This window comes from Ptychodera flava, chromosome 4 (genome assembly GCF_041260155.1).
Source record: "Ptychodera flava strain L36383 chromosome 4, AS_Pfla_20210202, whole genome shotgun sequence".
In the NCBI taxonomy this organism is placed as follows: domain Eukaryota; kingdom Metazoa; phylum Hemichordata; class Enteropneusta; family Ptychoderidae; genus Ptychodera; species Ptychodera flava.
The window spans coordinates 38,065,782-38,085,475 of NC_091931.1; the positions used below are offsets into that span (position 1 = coordinate 38,065,782).

Here is a 19,694-nt window from a genome sequence, read left to right on the forward strand (position 1 = left end):
CACCAATTGTAATATGTTTTGGATAACCTTTAATATATAAAGCGCAAAACGATAATGTGTTGTGTATAAAATGTTTATATGTTGTGGTTAAACTTTAATTACATTACCATGCCCTGCGTGTTGCATTTTTATTGGTCGAGCTGAACCACGTGACTGACCACAAATACACAGTAATGGTCTGTTTACATGCCCGTGAATATGAATAATAAGATTAACAACTCAAAGTATCGTAACTTTGCAGCTCAAACGTAAATCATAATCAATCACAAAATAAAATGGAGCAATTGTGGGCCAAGTTGAGATACTTTTTTCTGAAAATATCTCCGGATTTGCCAATATTTTACAGCGCATGTGATAGTGCGTCGCGTATTGCTCAGTTCTTGGGCCCTGTTGTCGTTCGCACCGAAAATTTTCGCAAATTTTGACGGTTTTCTCCGGTTCGTTGGTAATATAATGGAAATAACAGACTCCGCTCTGACCATTAACGTTTATTTATGGGCGTGGGCTCGAGGAAAGCCAAATTAACGGACTCGGCTTGGTTTTCCTCTCGCCCTTGCCTATAAATAAACGTTTATGGTCAGCGCGTCGCCCGTTATTTCTATAATATATTCAGCGCAAACGTCAATATATTGTTTATAAAACAATGTTTTGTGGATAAAAATCTCAATACATTTATGATAAACGTAAACGCTAATATGTTGAGTATAAAACGTTTTTATGTTGTGGATGAACTGTTAGGAGAATTTGATCTTTTAATTGTTCAAATTTATCAAAGGTGTTAGGTGCCCTATAGCTGAAAGTTGCAATATTACAAATTATCCGTAAAAACAAATGTATTGCAATAATGAAAAGCAGGTGAGCTAACATTTGCAGATAGATTAAACCAACATTACTACACCATTGATCCACAACATATAAACATTATACACACAACATTACAATGTTTGCACTTCAAATACTGAAGTTTAACCACAATACTAACGTCTGCGCTTATTAGTATATTAAACTTATTTTGCTGATTTGCAAGCAAGTGATACATGTTGCAGCTGACGTTTCGCCGACAAGTCAATACGCTAATCATCGAGGGGTGTAAACATTGGTGAAAAAGATTTCTGTCTTCCGAAGTGCCTTACTCAAAGTCAGACCCAGAAACGGTGAAAGTTTGATTGGCTTTGCAATATCTAAGTAGACTTTTGAATGATTTGGCCATATGCGTGCACGATTAATTGACTGAACTGAATTTGAATCTTAGACTCATCAAAGCATGAATAAGTTTGTACTCAAAGTTTGATAGGATTGCATAGTAGTTCCCAGTAAACGTTTATATTTTCAATGAAACAACCAAAAATGAAATAGAAAAATTTCAAAATTGAAGTGCTCACCGCGTGGTTACATAGACATGTTGGTCATACTGAGGCCAAATGAAAAAAATGTTTTCGGTAACCCGACCCATCCTATTTAAAATCCTCCGACCCTCAACCTTTTTCCTCTCATTTTCAAAAATTATGCACAATTTGTACGAATTTCGCTGTTTTTTATGGGTCACACTGACCACGGACCGTGCTCTGACGTAAAAACAGAAAATGAAGCTCCTGGCTGACCTATTTCCCTGAGGGCTAACGAACGGAAACACATGATTTGTTTAAATCTGAGGTAGGACCCTAAGGTAATGCTGAAAGCTCGATGGGCATGGAATACAAAATATAGAAATACATGGTGACGCACTGACCATTAACGGGCATGTAAACAAGCCATTACTGTGTATTTGTAGTCAGTCACGTGGTTCAGCCCACCGATTGAAAATGCGACGGCCTACGAAATAGGGGTATATCGATGTGTTTCTGGTAATGAATGGCCCCTTGAGGTGATAAACGAGTGCTATAGCCTTAGTAATGAATGGGCGTCTACTGACAAGGTGTTTTCCATTACGAAGAAAGGTGTTAAATTAAATACGGACTGTCAAGAAAACGTTTACGCGCCGACAAATTGAAAACTGACACCTTTTATCTGTAGAATTCGTTCACAAGTAGTTCGGTCAACACGATGTTTTCAAGTGCCACACACCTACTTCTATTAGTGCAAGATAAGGGGGCCTTCAGTAATTACCGGGGGCGGGCCGGGGAATTTGGGGAGGGTCACTTTTTAGAAACCTGTCTAAGGGGAGGTTAACTTTTTATATACCTATCGTGGGGAGGGTCACTTTTAACAGAAGCTAATTTTACGGCCAAACCTTCGATTGTCCACGTGATATTTCCTAAATAGGAAATAACCGACGAAATTCTTTAATATAAATACATACAAGTTTCACAAGCAAAGAAGGTGGGCCAGTGCTAGCAAAGTGTATATAAATTATCAACAGTCTATATATAAATGCACAGATATTGTTAGTTTTATATCTCTCATAGACTACAATGTATAGCGAATCAACATTTCGGTGAAATTCAAAAATCACATTCTTGCACACACTGGACTTGTAACCACCCTAGTCTAATCAAATACATTGATATCAATAAGTATGCGTACATAAATACAAAGATTTACCGAGTTTTGTATTGCAAAACAATTTTCATAGTTCTCTCTTAGACTACAATGTATAGTGAATCAACATTTTCAATAAAATACAAAAATCTAATTTCTTGTACAGAAATGCACTTCCCACTTTAAGCAAAGTACATTTAAATATATATTGAAACATATATAAATGTACAGATACAGCTTGTTTTGTGGGGAAAATTGTCAATAATTTGCGTGATAGACTATATGAAGCACTATATCAGCCACATCTTGCCTTCTTATAGTTCAGGGCTCGAACAGAATATGGTGACCCTCCCTCAAATGTATGAAATATTATGTCCCTTCAAAGCTGCTTTCTTAATAAATTGTGACCTTCCCTCCCAAAATGTCAGCCCTCCCCTGTAATTTCCATCCTTTATTTACATAACAATTAAACCAATTGTTATGTAAATTGGCTGATACTGTTTCAGTTATTCTTGAGGGAGCACTGCAGTGGTTGGGGCAGGTTCAAGTTTTAGAATGTCAGACAAGGGGGATGGTCACATTTTTGACAGGAGGATAGGGGAGGGTCACATTTTACAGTACTAGGTGTGAGCGGAATTCCCCCCCCCCCGTAATTACTGAAGGCTCCCTAAGGCCGTTAGATCTGGAAGAAGCCAACTGGAACGATCGATGATAAACAGTTGAGAGGGTATCTTTTTCTCTGACTTGAGTGGTTAGTTATCTAAGTACATTTCCTTGTGAAAGACTCGAATCAACTGGGCAGGCAATATTTTCTATACCAGTAAACATCTGTCGATCTTGTGTTGTGGGAGACCTTTTTGGGGCACACTGTGATCACGCTGTGTTTTCCTTCGACAGCGTTCAGAGCACAATACTAGTCTCGGGAGGGCCTGAGAACATTAACATCGAGTGTCGCCAGTCAGTCGCTTACTCGTGCATTCAGGTCTCATTTCCATGGTCACTTTCTTATTGGCCTAAAATATCATCCACGTTCAACATTTACGGCAATCTATGATGAAGTGGCGGTAGAGGTAACGGTATTGGACTACCCACGGGTCGTGCAATGTCAGTCACTTTCATTGACTGGCATGGAGAAACGCTAGAAAATTTTATTTTAATATTGTCCTTTTTTCCTGGAATGTTCTTTCAAGGCCCAGTGCAGGGGAGTCAATTTTTGAAAAATAAAATATTCAAACAGTAAGCTTTCGGGATACAATGGTAAAATTGTTTCTTTACTACAATAAAACACGACACGAAAATTACTCGACCATCTTTCTTGGTGCTTCAAGATATATCACTGTTTATCTTGATTGCTTTGGTCGACCGACAACTCTTCATACACTTGAAGGTCAGTTGTGAAAGAGTGTTTTAGAAGCGTACACTGAAAGGTAACAATTCTCAGTCGTAATAAGCTCCCTACCTCTTTTGAAAACTCAAATTTGCCCTAAAGCAATGTGAGCTGCATAAAACAAATTAATATAGTGTTTACTCCCTCTAAAACACAGTAATTTTTCTCATAGCATACGCAAGTATAAAGGAAACGACATTGGTTATAGCCTTCAACTCTAGAAGAAAATTCATCTCCGTCAGCACTCTATTACGCGATTATCTGTCATCTAGAAGTCATGGAAACTGTGCTACGAGCAGGATTCCCCTACTTACCCTCTAAGGAGGTAATTTTAGACAGTTGTTGCTCGATTCACTGCATGCTGAAGTCATATCATCTGGTTCATCGCTGTTCTTTCGTGATCCAGTTAGCATGAACCCAGCAAGGGAAAAAATAACTTTGCGCGGGGGCGGAGCGCATCAACAGGGCCTCTTCAATAGCCAAATCAATGCTGCCAGGGTGGAAATATAATATGTTGATTAAGTATAATATATTTGAGGGTCTGACTGTGTCCACGACGGGAAGACTGGATGCAAGACTGTGACTAATTACTGATCTCGTTGAGCAGATTCTATTGACTTGCAAGTGACTTGCAAGTGGAAAATGCGGAAATAATCATCGTGATCATGTTTTTTTCTTGAAACTTTCGCGGAAGACTCTGTACAAGACTGAGAAGTGTGTATTCAAAGACTATATTCAAAAACTAATTCACTGCCATATGTCAAGTTAATCAATATGACAAGTTCTGATCTGTGGTCCGTCTGATCGCTAGGGGGCGAATGAATAAATTTACAAATAAAGAATTTCGTAAATAAATAAATCAACAAATTTAAATGACTAAAATTTTGGTGGCGGTAGGGGATGGTGATGATGACGGCGACGGCGGCGATGACGACATTGTGATGATTACGACAAAACTCATTAAGTAGACGGCGAGAACGTAAATATAAACATAGACCCTCGAGAAAGGAGTTTTGTGATATAAACCAGGTGACGCCAGCGAAGCTGTTCGTGCAAAACGGTGTTCATGCGAGGTTTTTCAAGTTCAGCGAGCGGCTAAATTTAAACACTAATCAGCGAGCGGGGAGAAAAAGTCGGTATTTTCAGTGGGCAGGGAAGACATTTCTGTTTTCACTGTGGGTGGGAAAAATTTCTTGCAGTGGGTAAGGGAAAGTAAGCAGAGGGAGGGGAATGCCGTGGTTGATAGAACTGAACCTAGAGGGCAACGATGTCCAAAGGTTAAATTAAAGCACAATACTCGAGCGGATTGCACACGAAGATGACATGGTAAACACGATGTCCAAGAGTAAGTAATTCCTGCATGTGCCCGACAAATGCCAAGGGACGAGGGAGAGTCAGTCTAACAGTAAGTCTATCCTTCCACACTACTTCCTGTTTATAAGCTGTTAATAAAAACTTGTTAGAGTCATCACGTTCAAATCCCCCCCCCCCGCAAGTCCATGCAAGTGCACCCCTTTTCAGAGAATCAAATATGTTGAACATTTACCAACAATTTCGTTTTTTTAGACAGGAATTTTTATTCATGATCTTTTGTATGGCAGACTCGCCCACAATTTCTCAGACTACTTTTCCTACATCAGTCGTCAGTATTATACCAGATCAACCAGTTCCCACTTAATTGTACCAAAAAGAACACTGCGTCTAGGCCAGGTTTCATTTAGTTACCACGGAGCCAAATTTTGGAACAGTTTATCAGCTACAATAAAAAAAAATAAAATATAGACATCAGTTTAAACAAGCTCTTAAATCTTTGATTTCAAACCACGAATGGTTGTCTTTTTCTCATTCTACCCTCTGTCCTTGTATAATTTAGATTTTTTAATTTGTTTATTTAATTCTCAGTTACCACGCACCAGGAGCTAGACACTCAATAGCTTTCCATTAGCTATTTTCCAGCTCCTATTCACATTCATTCCCCTTTCAAACAGAGAACAAATTTCTCCTTAGAATTGTGTAGTTTTTTTGTAACAGCATTTATTTATTGACTTGCTGACTTATATATTTATTTAACTATTTATTTATTTATTCACTGATATATTTTCTGTTGTATTCACTTTTGTAATACACAGTGAGAGTTTATAACGTGAGGTCGTGTTACCTCATAAGAATAACAGCCTTTGTAACTTGCATTCATAGATTGTGATGCAATTATGGAAATGAAGTCAGGGGTTTCATTAAGAGCCGGCAGCCGGTGAAATTGACCGGTTACTCTCACGATTTCGCCGGCTACTTTTTCGGAAAATTTTAACTCTTTCATAGCTAAAATATTTTTTACCTTCTGAAATGATACGGACAAGTTTTATAAGCTGTGTAATCAAACTTTTCAACGGCTTTTATGTGAAACAAATTTAGAAGACGAGCGACTACTGCGATCGCCTTGTACTACGATGCAGCATGGTCTTGCGTATACTGCCTCAATAAAACTCGGAATTGAACGGATGATTCTATTGGCTATCTGAATTGCTGATTCCTATGTGGTGACCTTTATATACGCCAATGAAATTGTGCATACTACACCTGTCAGCCGTCGTTAGCAACTCAAAATGGTCGATGAACAAATGAAGACAGAAGCGATCACAAGGTCAAGCTTCGCTGTACGATCTTTGGTTTTGAAGTGCGCCGAGAAACAAGAGAAGGATAATTACGTGGATTTAAACTGGTTTCGAAGGCAATGACCTGATTTTTTCTCACGAAAAAACTTCCCGATTACAGTTCGAATTTTAGTAAGCCGACGTGCGTTGCACTGCGGTAGGCGTAAATTGAAGGTATATAACCAGCTGGTTGTATGATATGTACTGCTTTTCGGTCTATCGACGCCAATAAGAACGTCGCCCAGAGAGGTTAAAGTGCGATCAGACCTCTAAATTCACTTCAAAAACGATCGTCAGGTTAAATACAAATGTGAGCTTCTGAACGTACAAATTTTCATATCCTATATCAAGGTTCTTACTCTGCAAACCCATATAGTCAAATAAACTTGAGGGTCTTTGATTCTATTTGCGAAATATGGTAATGATTGTCTTTTTTATCATTATTGTTATATGAATAATCCTATTTGCCTCCCGAGTGGTATAAAATTCTTCATCTACAGATTTTTATACCAAACATGAGGGCTCTTAATTTTAAGCATAACATTATACGTTAATGAAAAGTTTCTCGAGCTCATTTACTGTGCTTAAAATATGAGTGTTTCATCAAGGATGGCATCAACAAGGGGGATCTTCCCCCTTTACCAGAAAATTTCCGGAGAATTTCACCAGTTCGTGTGTTCTACTTGTACCTCTAAGGTGTGACTGGCACCATTTCATAGGGGGGGAAGTGGTCCCCCTTGACAAATTAATTGGGGGTGCCAACGTTAACATTTCAACAGAGGGGAATCCCGGGGGAATCCCCTATCCCCGTGTAGATGTAACACTGTATAATATCATCTACATATCAAATTTATATCATTAATAATAGTGAATATTATAGTTTACCTCCTAAAAGCATAGAGGCTCTAAAGACTTTAGTTTTCTTTGTTCAAAATATCGTCAACATTACCACATTTTATCATTTTTAATTATGAATTATCATATTTAGGCCTAATCTCCCAGGAAAATGGCTTTTATGATATGAACACTTATTGCCCTGGAACACTGCTGACAATTCTCCTGAAAATACTAGAAATTCAAGTGACTGTGAGCTGTAAAAAGTGAATTTTAGCTCATTTTTCAGGGTTTCCGGCCTTCGGCCGGGAGGGGGAACACCCCCTCCCGGACCCTCCCCCGACGACGACCGCTTTGTGGTCATGGCATCTGCAAGCCGCCTACTTTTCCATTCTGGCCCCTCCTTCAAAACTTAATGAAACCCCTGGAAGTATAGTTGCGTGAATGAAATGTACATGTGGAAATATGTACGTGGTGGGTAATGGGGGATTTCAGTCGTGGGGAGGGGGAAGCGAGAAGCTTCAAGTGATGTGGGGAGCGGGAAGACCATAGGGCTAGTGGGCATCATAATTCAGCGGGCGGGCAAATTTGAAAAAAAGTTGATATTACAGCGGGCGTTTCTACTATGCTTTATATTCGAACTATGACGTTAAAATGATAAATAACAATTGAAAACGGCGGGTCGAAATACAGTGCTTTGACGTATTCAGTTTTACAATTTGTAATCATGTGTACATCTGAACTTTGGATATTGGTAATGTTTGGATTTCAAATGAACGGATTGTTTTCCATCATGACTCGTACACCTATACCCGCATTTGTATTGGGATTAGGGGTGTGTAAATGTGGCTAGCCAAGTGACGGATTCAAATCTATCGGACACTACAATCACGGTTACTCGACGGACTGGTCAGTTTCTTCGACCTGGGGGCAGTGTATTCACAGGGGGTGTCACCCTTTTTTTGGATTTTTTTGAAATTACATTACAGGCTCATACTTGCCTAAAATCCATCGTACCAGCTACGAATTTTGTCATTCAGTTGCGTTTTCGGCTCGCCCTTTGGGCGCGTAACTTTACTGTATCAGCCATATATATCAGAGACATCTGGATGTTTGCATATTAGAAGTTGGTTCATAGGTATTCAATCTCCGATGATGACGATGATGATGATTAAATATTTAAAAATGAAGATAAATAAACATATATTTGGACTCAGTAAATTTGTTGTTGTTATTGTTGTTGTTATTGTTGTTGTCGTTGTTGATACTATTTGCAGAAAAGAACAAAGTATGCGCTGCAAATTTCAACACAGCCTAACTATACATGTGCGTCGCAAATTCAATACAGCCTAACTATACATGTGCGTTGCAAATTCAATACAGCCTAACTATACATGTGCGTTGCTGCCTAACTATACATGTGCGTTGCAAATTCAATACAGCCTAACTATACATGTGCGTTGCTGCCTAACTATACATGTGCGTTGCAAATTCAATGCAGCCTTTGCAACGCACATGTATAGTTAGGCAGCAACGCACATGTATAGTTAGGCTGTATTGAATTTGCAACGCACATGTATAGTTAGGCAGCAACGCACATGTATAGTTAGGCTGTATTGAATTTGCAACGCACATGTATAGTTAGGCAGCAACGCACATGTATAGTTAGGCTGTATTGAATTTGCAACGCACATGTATAGTTAGGCTGTATTGAATTTGCGACGCACATGTATAGTTAGGCTGTGTTGAAATTTGCAGCGCATACTTTGTTCTTTTCTGCAAATAGTATCAACAACGACAACAACAATAACAACAACAATAACAACAAATTTACTGAGTCCAAATATAGTTTATTTATCTTCATTTTTAAATATTTAATCATCATCATCGTCATCATCAAAGATTGAATCCCCTATGGTTGGTTCTGCAAAGCAGCATGCTGGCCACAAATTGTATCATTCAGTCACAGTTTTAATACAGAGATATATATCAGAGATATCTGGATGTTTGCAAATTGGAGTCGAAAGTGCATTTATTGTGAAAATTAGTGAAAGGGTTTTCTAAGACACTGTGCACATCAGATTTGGCTGCAACTTATAAAAATAGCTCTCTATGGCTTCTCAGAAGATGAATTGGATGACTGGCAACAGTCTAATTACCAACTGAAGTTTTTTTGATTTACTGCCGTTCTCTCTTTGATAAGAGTAATTGACATCCATTTATGCACAACAGTTCTAGACATCTGGTTATGTATAGCATTCAAAATCTATATTCAAACTTTAAAATTGACACTTTGAAATTCCTATCTAACAACCGTCTTGTCACCCATGTCACACTAAACACAGAATCACAGAATGACTGAATGTTTAATATATACCAAAACTAACTAACTAACTAACTAACTATATATATATATATATATTATTAATATAAATACAGTGGTGAATGAAAAGTGAGCCATGCGGGACTCGAACCCACACCCCCCGTAGACATTACGGATGCTCTACCAACTGAGCTAATATATATATATATATATATATATATATATATATATATATATATATATATATATATATATATATATATATATATATATATATATATATATATTTTCCGTCTATTACCCCTAGGGGCCGTGCGTTAGCAGAAACGGCCACGAAAGGTAATAAACGGGCACTATAGCCCGAATAAAGACCCGGTTATAGGTGTTTTATAAAACACCACACGCTCATGTTGTATTATTTTATAGGTTTCGATGTGCTTTGATATTTTGCACCGCAGCAATCCATCATAAGTTTCCTTGGCGATATTTCCATAGCGGTTCAAGTTACAGAAGTACATAGGCCTAATACCACTTTCTTCAAAAAAAAAAAAATATTCTAAGCATACCGAGCAACATTCTTGGTTGCACTTGAATCTTTTTCGTCGATGAGCTATTCAAGTTCCTACGCTGTTGGAATAGAAAATCTATCTGTTTTAGAGAGAGGCTCGTCGTTCATCCCAGATGCACCTCACGTTCTGGTTACCCGCCATTGTTTGAAAGCTGCAGACAACACTATGGTCACGTGACCGGGCACTTTTCCAAATTTGGTCAAAACTACTTCCCTAGGAACATAGTTTTTAGAAAAATATCCACTGATGTCACTTTTTGGGACTAGACGTATCTATTTTCTCGTCATGTGACGTATTCTGGCGAATCGCGACACGAATGAGCATGTGGCGTGTTATATATATATATTATAATAATATATATAATAATATATATATATATAGTGGTGAATGAAAAATGAAAAGTGGTGAATGAAAAGTGAAATAATATATATATATATATATATATATATATATATATATATATATATATATATTACCATTCCCTATTCGTCGCATTTGTCGAGCTGAACCATGTGACCGACCACAAATACACAATAATGGTTTGCAGGACCAGACGTATCTATTTTCTCGTCAACTTCAAGCTGAAAAACATTGTGGAAAACATTGATGGGGTGCATAATAGGTACCCTATTTACATAACACGAAGAACAGGTCATTTACGGGTCACCGTTTGTGATGTGTCAGCGTATAGCTGTACAAAGTCCGTTGTGCAATTCTGCTCATATAAGCTTATAATCTATTACATCTGCATCTGTTCCCTTTGGTCACTGAGCTTGAGTCCTAGATATTATCGTATCTTTGAATGCGCAGTGGTGGTGCAGAAAGTAGAGATCTGCGGACGACGTCGGAAGGGCCTGGAAAAAGACAAGCAAGCGAAGAGAAAAACATGGCAGGTCTACTGAGACAACTATATGGGCATATCGGTGCCCTGGTCATCACGATCTGGGCTTGCATCAAATTTTTCCTTCCTAGCGCCAAAAAGTCTGTGGCGAACGATATCGTCCTTGTGACGGGCGCAGGTAGCGGCATTGGCCGCTTGATAGCCATCAACTTTGCGAAGCTTGGCGCTAAGTTAGTTCTCTGGGACATCGATAAGGCGGGCATGCAGGGGACAGCTGAAATGATCGCCGCTGTTGGTGGGACTGCACACTGTTATGAGTGTGATGTCAGGAAAAAGGACATGGTCTATAGCGTCGCTGAGAAGGTGAAGGAAGAAGTTGGTGACGTTGCTATTCTTGTCAACAATGCTGGTGTCGTAGCTGGGAAAAGACTATTGGATTGTCCGGATGAGTTGATAGAAAGAACCATGGACGTTAACACAATGGCTATATTTTGGGTAGGCAACATACAACATAGCTGTGATATCGCAGCGGTACTTGTGGCGTGTATTGAACGCGCTCGGGTCATTGGGGTCATCGCCATAGTCCCCAATGACCCGAGCGCGTTCAATACACGCCATGCCACAAGTACCGCTGCGATATCACAGCTACATACAACACCATTGCTTTTGTTTTTCCAAGTACAACTCCATCTTTCAACAGGTATGCTGGCCTGGAGCTGCCACCGATAAAAATGCATAAATTCTTACTGTATTTTGTTTTATGCTAAATCTTATTTTAATAAGTGATTTTTTAACGAAGAAATTCACGTTAAATAAAGCATGGAGGTAGTAGGAGCTCCTACTACCTCCATGAATAAAGTAATAGTGAAAAAAAAACGAAAAACGATTGCAAATAAGACAAAATAAATTTTAGAAAATCATTTTGTTGTGTTTTTGAAAAGGAAAAATCAAACTATAGAGATTGGAAACAAAAATCGTTTGTTTTGTGATTTTATTTTGATTAAAAAAAGCAGGAACATTTCATTTGAAACAATTTTTCACGATGTAAGAAACGAAAAATAAAATAATTTAAATGAAAATCAAATAAACTGTCGCAAAATTAAATAGCAAAAATTCCAAGTGAAATAAAAAGAAAGTTAAATGAAAAACTTCAAATTAGAAATGAAAATAAATATTCAAAATGAAAATAAAAGTAAATTCAAAGTAAAATGAAAACGAAATGACATGGCTGACAGTTGTCATAGTAGACCAGCATTCTTTTCAGTTCCCATAGAGTTACATACAGTCGAAGGGCAACCCTTGGCTGTAGTGTCACAAGGAAAAAAATTCCACAAAAAAAAAATCACAGTTTGGTGATGGCTGAGAACTGCCACAGTATATACCAGCATGCTTTTCGGGGGATGAGATTCACAATGCGGCTGATACAAAAAGCTTCCCTCGCATATAAAGAGAAACTGAATGGGCTCAAGGGCAGCTGAACATATCTTGGCGAGGTGGGCGTGCTTGAAAATGGAAATAAAAGCAAGCAATGCTGCAAGTAGCTGTGGGTCCATAGCTGTGGTGTTTTCAGATGGGATTCCCTCCTTTTACGGGCTGGTTTTGACCATCCTGTAAAAGGCATGAATCCCGTCTGAAAACACCTGACAGCTTTGGACCCACAGCTATGCTGCGAGCACCTTTGCATACTACAGGCACTTTTTCTTGCCCTGTTCACATTATATTTATAGCACAATTAAGTTTGTTTACAAGCACCTCAGTCAGTGTACAAAATGAAAGAACTTGCCAGTGTTCATCTGCAGGATTTCAATTTGTGCGGGAACTGGCGAGAAAAACAACAATCCCCAAACTTTTTCATTTTTGTAAGATCTATGCAAGCAATCAAAATGTACACTGTGAAAGGCAATATCTTGGCATGAAATATTAACCAAAAGTATGTTTGCTGGTTGATATCATGATTCTGCACATTAATCCTTTTGGTAAGATTAAGGAGCCCTAATTAATTATGATATTGAGCCATTTCTTAATAATTCTGATGCTTTCCTACAAGGTATTGAGGCTGACAAAATAACATAAGATATACATGTACACAAAGGAAAACAAATGTAATTGAGATAGTATCTGATACCATGAAATACACTGTCATTCATGTTGTTCTTTCGCTGTTGAAAAAGTAAATGAGGTTTGAAATTTCTATCACTACATTTGACACCCAGTTTATGGGTTTGGTGAATTAATGTAAGGGTTTATATCAGTCAGCAAGTGGTCTTGAAAGTTCTGTCCAATACAGTAGTTACTTATACTATAACTTACGACTGCACTTCACATATATTTATGAGGGAGTTTTACACATTAATACTTTGCCCTGGCTGGGGCTCCACAACATGGCCCTACCACAGAAGGTCAAAGTACATGATAGATAAAGGTAATATGTCACATGATGTGTGATGGGTTTCAGTGACCCATTCTGTGCTTCAATAGATTTTCCCATTACTAACAAACTTTAATAGTTGTGTGAATTAGCAAGTGATGCTGTGGTGCGCATGGCATAATTTGATCGCACTCTCATCAGGGGTCATCTCCACAGAACTGCTGCATGCCAATCCCTAGGCATTCTTGGTCCTGTTGATTTAAGTTGCATTAATTATAATAATGAAGTATGTAATGTTTGAATAAATCAACCTGTACCAGTGTCTATCACTGACTATTTATATGTGACTCATCTCTCATTCCTAATACTAACCATATTGAAGATGAAATGCACTTTTTATTAGTCTGTCAGAAATACAAAGTTCAAAGAAAAAACTTTTTCAGTAAAATTAATCTCCCGATTGTTACAACTGTCAAATGAAAATCAGCTTATTTCTCTACTAACAAAATATAGTTGTCTTTTAATGAACAACTTGAAGATTACATTTCAACTTTATATAAAAGAAATACCCTGTAATATTTATTATTCAAGCTACTATTATTATTCTGTATGACTCTATGAACTTATATTTGTATTACACTTTTATTGCCACAAATGTGATGTAAATGTCCTGTAAATTCTACTGAAATGGCATAATGAAGAGGGCCAGGTCCATCAACTTCAAAGCACAGCGATGAGTTTGAGCCAGTGATTTCACTGAGGTGACTGACAGCTAGCAATTCTTCTTTTTGTCACTCTTTTTCCACAGACTGTGAAAGCGTTCTTGCCATCGATGATAGCCAACAATCACGGTCACCTGGTGACCATTGCAAGCATGGCAGGGTCTATTGGTGCAGTTGGCTTGGTGGAGTACTGCGCCAGCAAATTTGCCGCTGTTGGTCTCCATGAATCGCTGATGCTGGAGCTGGTGGCTGACAATGTCAATGGCGTGCACACTACGCTGGTTCAACCAATCAAAATTAACACTGGAATGTTTGATGGCATGAAAGATGCGTACGTATCAGAATATATTTCTGCAATAAAACAAATCTTGAGCATTTAATTGTCCAGTCATCACATGCAGTCTCCCTCAAGAGATGATTAAAGCTCAGATTATCCTATCTGCCCCTCTTTGAACTTTGTATGGTGTGTGTGAAAAATTAAATTTGCCAACATATTCACGCACCTCCAACATTTCAAAACCCTAAACGTGATATTGTAATGATATTGTAATGTCTTTTAGTGCTGTAACTCTTCCAACCAAAATTTTTCTGCAACATTTCACAAAACTTTTATGAATTTTTCTGTATTTTTTTTCTTGATAATTTTGGACCAAATTGACTTCACATTTCATCGACTACAGTTTTTTAGCAAAATTTTGGCAAAAATCTGAAAAAATTGACTGGGGTATAATATTACATGTAAAGGCGACAAAAATTGACTTTGGCACTCAAAGGGTTAATAGTTATATAGAAATGTTCTTATAGTGGCATTTAGATGCAATTGTTTGTTCAAATCAGAGTTGATGAAATGACTGATACACAAATGAGCAGAATAAATATGAAAAATTGTCAAAAATTTAAAGCTCACAAGCTACATGTACAGTGTGGTCTTAGGAATTTCAAATTTAGTAGAAACATTCATGCTTTGATGCAAATTGAAGATTAATAAAGTCAAATTGACCAAATGAGTGATATGTAAGTCAAATAAATCATGACAACTTTTGAAATATTCCAAGTAGTCACTCTGTGTTAAAAATTTGCCAAAGATTTTTCTAATTGACAGGTTTGTCTGAATGCAAAAAAAAATTCTGAAATGACTGAGATGCAAATGAACAAAATAGATAGTTAACCAGTACAACCTCATTAAACCTTTGAGCGCCAAAGTCAATTTTTGTCACCTTTAGAAAATATACTCCAGTCAATTTTTTTCAGATTTTTGTCAAAATTTTGATAACCCACATTAGCCAATAAAATGTGATGTCTATTGTGTCCAAAATTATCAAACAATTACAGACAAATTTATAGAAATTGGTAAAAATTTTGCACTGAAATTTTGGTGGGAACAATTACAGCTCTCAAAGGGTTAACCAATTACAATATGACTGGAAAAATAAAGAGATGAGGTACAGCTATATACTGGGTAATTACGTATCGGGCTTGATACTATTCTATTTAAAAATTACAAAATTGCCATTTTGATACAAAATTGCTACACTGCCAATAAAAACTACAATGCCTTAGATTTCTTGTGATATTTGATTTATCAAAAGTTGTAGTAACAGCAAAGTTGTAGTTACAGCAAACTTCTGAGAGACCATAGATAAATTAAACCTCATGTATGGCATACAGAATTTGTTTGACCTGAAACACAACACCCCCCACATCAGCGAAAGTTTAGACATGCAAAAAATGAATCACAAAATTGTGATTTGATCTTCTCCCAAACACAAAGAAATGGATGACATAGCTTGTTTCAGCTGCTACCAAACCTTACAAAACAAAATCTGAACAGTCATAGAGTGTCATGCATGTGGTTTCTATTGTGTAATCATTATAGCTAGCATAAAATTTACTCATGGCAATCGAATTAGAGGTTCAACCAACAACCCCCCACCCACAATGTAATGAGTTTTATTTTCGTGCCCATGTTTTAAGTATCCACTGCCTCGAAGTTGCATCATACTTGCTGTTTACAATTACCAGATATATATCCATTTTCACATGTGTCTTTCCTAATTAAGGCAGCATGCACCTTGAAAGTGAGAAACGACACTTTTGCTCAAACATTCCTCAATGGAAACTTTCAACTTTTCTCTTACCAAATCAAGGATAAGATCAGCGGTCACTCTACATATTTAGAGAAACATATCGGTGAATATTAAAAAAGAATTGTAAAAATTTCAGGACCCTGATACCTGTCCCCAAGGCGCATTCTACCTTAACCGATTGCATACTTTCTTTCAGTCCGGGAATACCTACATTGGAACCACAATATGTTGCTGATAAAGTGGTGGAAGCTGTGTTGACCAATCAGAAACAGCTGTGTCTACCAAAAATAGCCTACCTTTTTTCCTACTTGAAATCGTAAGTTCCTAACATTTTTTTCAAAATCACTATTGATGCAAACAAAGACATGGTATTCTAAACGTCAGTAAATACTGGTAGTCGAGAAATCCTCCCATATCCTCACACACCCACGGGGATAATAACATGTCTCAACATAAGATAAAAATTTTGCAGTGCAATGAGGGTATGTAATTAATTGAATTGAATAGAAAAAAAACCTGGAAAAGTCCACAATTTTACAGCTTCCTTGAAAGTCCTTTAAATTTCCTGAAAAATGAAATTCTATCCTGGAAAGTCCTGGAACGATGATAAGCCTACCAGAATTTTTGAATCATGAAATGGTCGGAAATGAAATTTTTAAAGATCACCAGTGAAATGATGTACAAAATGATATATCATAAAAATGATATCTGTAAATTAGTTCTGTTGACCTCAAAATGTCCTTGAAAATCGGTGAATTTTAAGTAACTTCAGTGTATGGTCCCTGGAGTAAGAAATTCATGGAAATCGAAAATTCCAAAACTTCAAAACGTGAGGGTATCATCTGAAGAATTGGTCTTCTTTGCTTTACAATATTCCTACGATTTAAGACATCGAGTAAATCAGCATTTGGAGGTGTGTCTACTTTCCAATTTATAGTTGGCAGTGTTTTTAGGTCCTGAGTATTAAAGTGAAGTTGCTAAGGCCAAAAAAAATTGATTTGTTTCTGGTCAGCACACGCATCGCTTCAGAGTGTGCGCGTCAACTCTTTTTTTTCCTGTTTTTCATTTGCCCCTATGGAAATAAGGGAAAATGTACCAAATTCCACCAAAAATTAAAAAAAAAATTGAAAAAAAATTCGCGTCAACGCATCATTTTTGCCACATGTCCGATGACCAGAAACAAACCTATTATTTTTTTTGGCCTAACATTCTTTTCTCAATTACTGTGATTTGGCAGACCACATATTAGGTGTGTTGTGTTAGTTTTACTTGTATAAGGTGATTTTTCTGATTTTTGACTCTGTGTACTCTTCTTGATTCAGATGGATGCCAGTTGATGCAATGATACATATAGCAAAATACAGCGACAGCTTAGATCTGATGGACAGCTTTGTAGGTAGACAAAAGAAGGACTCTTAGGACAAGCATTGACAGCGCAGACAACAAGACTGGATGAACAATTGACTAACCACAGGCTGAGCTTGGTTAACATATAAAGTACAAAGGGTTCTTTTGTACGCTTCTCTCGCAATGTTCCTTTTTTTGTCAAAAATTGTTTTTAGCTAATTACCGTAAAAACCCTATCAATTCAACCAGTCTATTAATTCCACCCCCTTTTTTTTTCTCAAAATGTAATTTTGTTAACTGTTTTGACAATTTTATTACAATAAAATACACAGAAAAATTCAATGTACAGCACAGAATGTCTAATTTGGGACTTCAGGAAAGTCACCTTTATATGTTTCAATCATCCAAGATGGTAAGCATATTACTTATGAGCAGTCAAAAAATTGAAATCCCTCACAATTCAACCATTTAATATTATTTTTGTTTTGTTGATTTTCTATGCTTACCTTACTTTAATAGTGAAAATACTTGGCGTTCACCATGTGCCGCCGAGTGACCGATATTCATAGAGGTGGAAATAATAACTCAACAATTTAAAATCATAATATTTTTTTCTGGTCAAATTGATAGGGTTTTTACGTTAAACCAGCCTTGGAACTGACTGTCACAAAACTGAAAGTCAACCCCACTCTTTCAAGTCCACGAAATGCTGTGATTTCACTTCATTTTTTTCATCTAAGTCCTAAATATCCACAAAACCATTTATATACATTTACATTTAATTGTCAAGCAGAAATGAATTTTTCTCACAAAATAAACTTGTCAATTTTTGTGACTTTTATTCCGCAAGATATAGTTCCATTTTTCTCACCCTGTCCTGGAATTTTGTTTTTGGTCAAAAAACTTTCTTCTTTTAAATTGCTGGTGCAATTGATTTGAAACTTGGGCTTACTTCAGTTAGGTTGTTCAAATTGTGGTTAGATTTGAATATTTGTATTTTTAGGGCAAATTTTGCAATTTTGGTCAATTTTTTCCCCCTCAAAAATCACGTCTGATAGCTTTGATATTTTATATACATGCTCCTTGATGTGATGTATTGAAATTATGATGAAATCTGTAATTTTGTCAGGCAATATTTGCCATTATGTCAAAAAATTTGTATCAAAGATTTCAACCTTCTTCATCAACACATTTGTGTCACAAACAATTACTCTATAGTACTTTAACACAGCAGAGCTCTATCAACTGCTAAGTCACTTTTTCTTATGTTAGAAAACCAGCTGTGCACAAACTTTGACTTGGCACAGAATTAAAAGGTTAAAAAAGTTGCCTCCTATTAGAGCTGAGGTTCTGTTAAAATTCTGACCAATATGAGTCCCACTTTGTTGAGTAAACATACCGGTCACAAATAATTTCATACATCTCAATGACTAATGGGAACCTTAGTGTCATTGACACTATCTTTGTAAAATCTGAATTGTAAAGTTTTGAATTTGTATATTTCTATGCACTTGTAGAAATTATACTTATTTTGTATACTTTCTGTAGTGTCAAAATATTTTGATGAGTCTTTGTTTGTAAAGTCTTTGTTTGTTTCTAAACCAGAAATAAAATCATTTCTAAAACATCACAATACTTGGAGTTTTAATTTCTGGCATCTGTCAGTGGTTCTGAGAAACATGACCTATAGGAAATGACTAAGCTAACAACATCTGTGTTCATCTGAATTGAATAAACACAAAATTGGATATTTTCACACTTAAATGTAACAAGATTTGACAAGAATCAAACTTAATAGCTACTGCCGTTACTATGAAAAGCAACTTTTCATGGTTTCTGCACAGAATGTGATAATTATGCGCTGGAGATGCAACGCGTGGTTTTCACACTCACTGCTCTGCGGGGCACCATAGTGTTCAACTTGAGTTGGACAGACAATAGCAATCAAGGGCAAAGACTTCATTTGGCCAGCTTCACAGATCTGTGGAAATGTGACAAATCTGAGTGCATACACTGTCAGATTGGCCACCTCCTGTAAATATGTTCTAATTATACTGGTATAAAGGCTATTAAACCTGACAAATGAA

The 19,694-nt window shown here is 37.0% G+C and overlaps 2 protein-coding genes across 2 annotated transcripts in view; both read left to right on the top strand.

The window, feature by feature from the left end:
- The window catches only part of LOC139131680 (ribonucleoside-diphosphate reductase large subunit-like), a 296,454-nt gene that overhangs the window by 251,308 nt on the left and 25,452 nt on the right, over positions 1–19,694 (top strand). The gene's annotated exons all lie outside the window — the stretch shown is intronic.
- On the top strand, positions 10,896–19,240 carry LOC139131679 (epidermal retinol dehydrogenase 2-like). Its single transcript, XM_070697847.1, has 4 exons — positions 10,896–11,578; positions 14,260–14,504; positions 16,457–16,576; positions 17,583–19,240. Exons 1-4 carry the CDS (start codon positions 11,045–11,047, stop codon positions 17,677–17,679), a joined length of 996 nt encoding a protein of 331 aa, XP_070553948.1. The 5' UTR covers positions 10,896–11,044; the 3' UTR covers positions 17,680–19,240.

What these genes read in the sequence shown, in the direction of transcription:
- LOC139131679 (XM_070697847.1), top strand. Translation starts at nt 11,045, where the DNA reads ATGCGCAGTGGTGGTGCAGAAAGTAGAGATCTGCGGACGACGTCGGAA. An exon ending in TTTGATGGCATGAAAGATGC is followed by an intron (nt 14,505 to 16,456) that starts GTACGTATCAGA and finishes ACTTTCTTTCAG; the next exon opens with TCCGGGAATACCTACATTGG. An exon ending in CTTTTTTCCTACTTGAAATC is followed by an intron (nt 16,577 to 17,582) that starts GTAAGTTCCTAA and finishes TTCTTGATTCAG; the next exon opens with ATGGATGCCAGTTGATGCAA.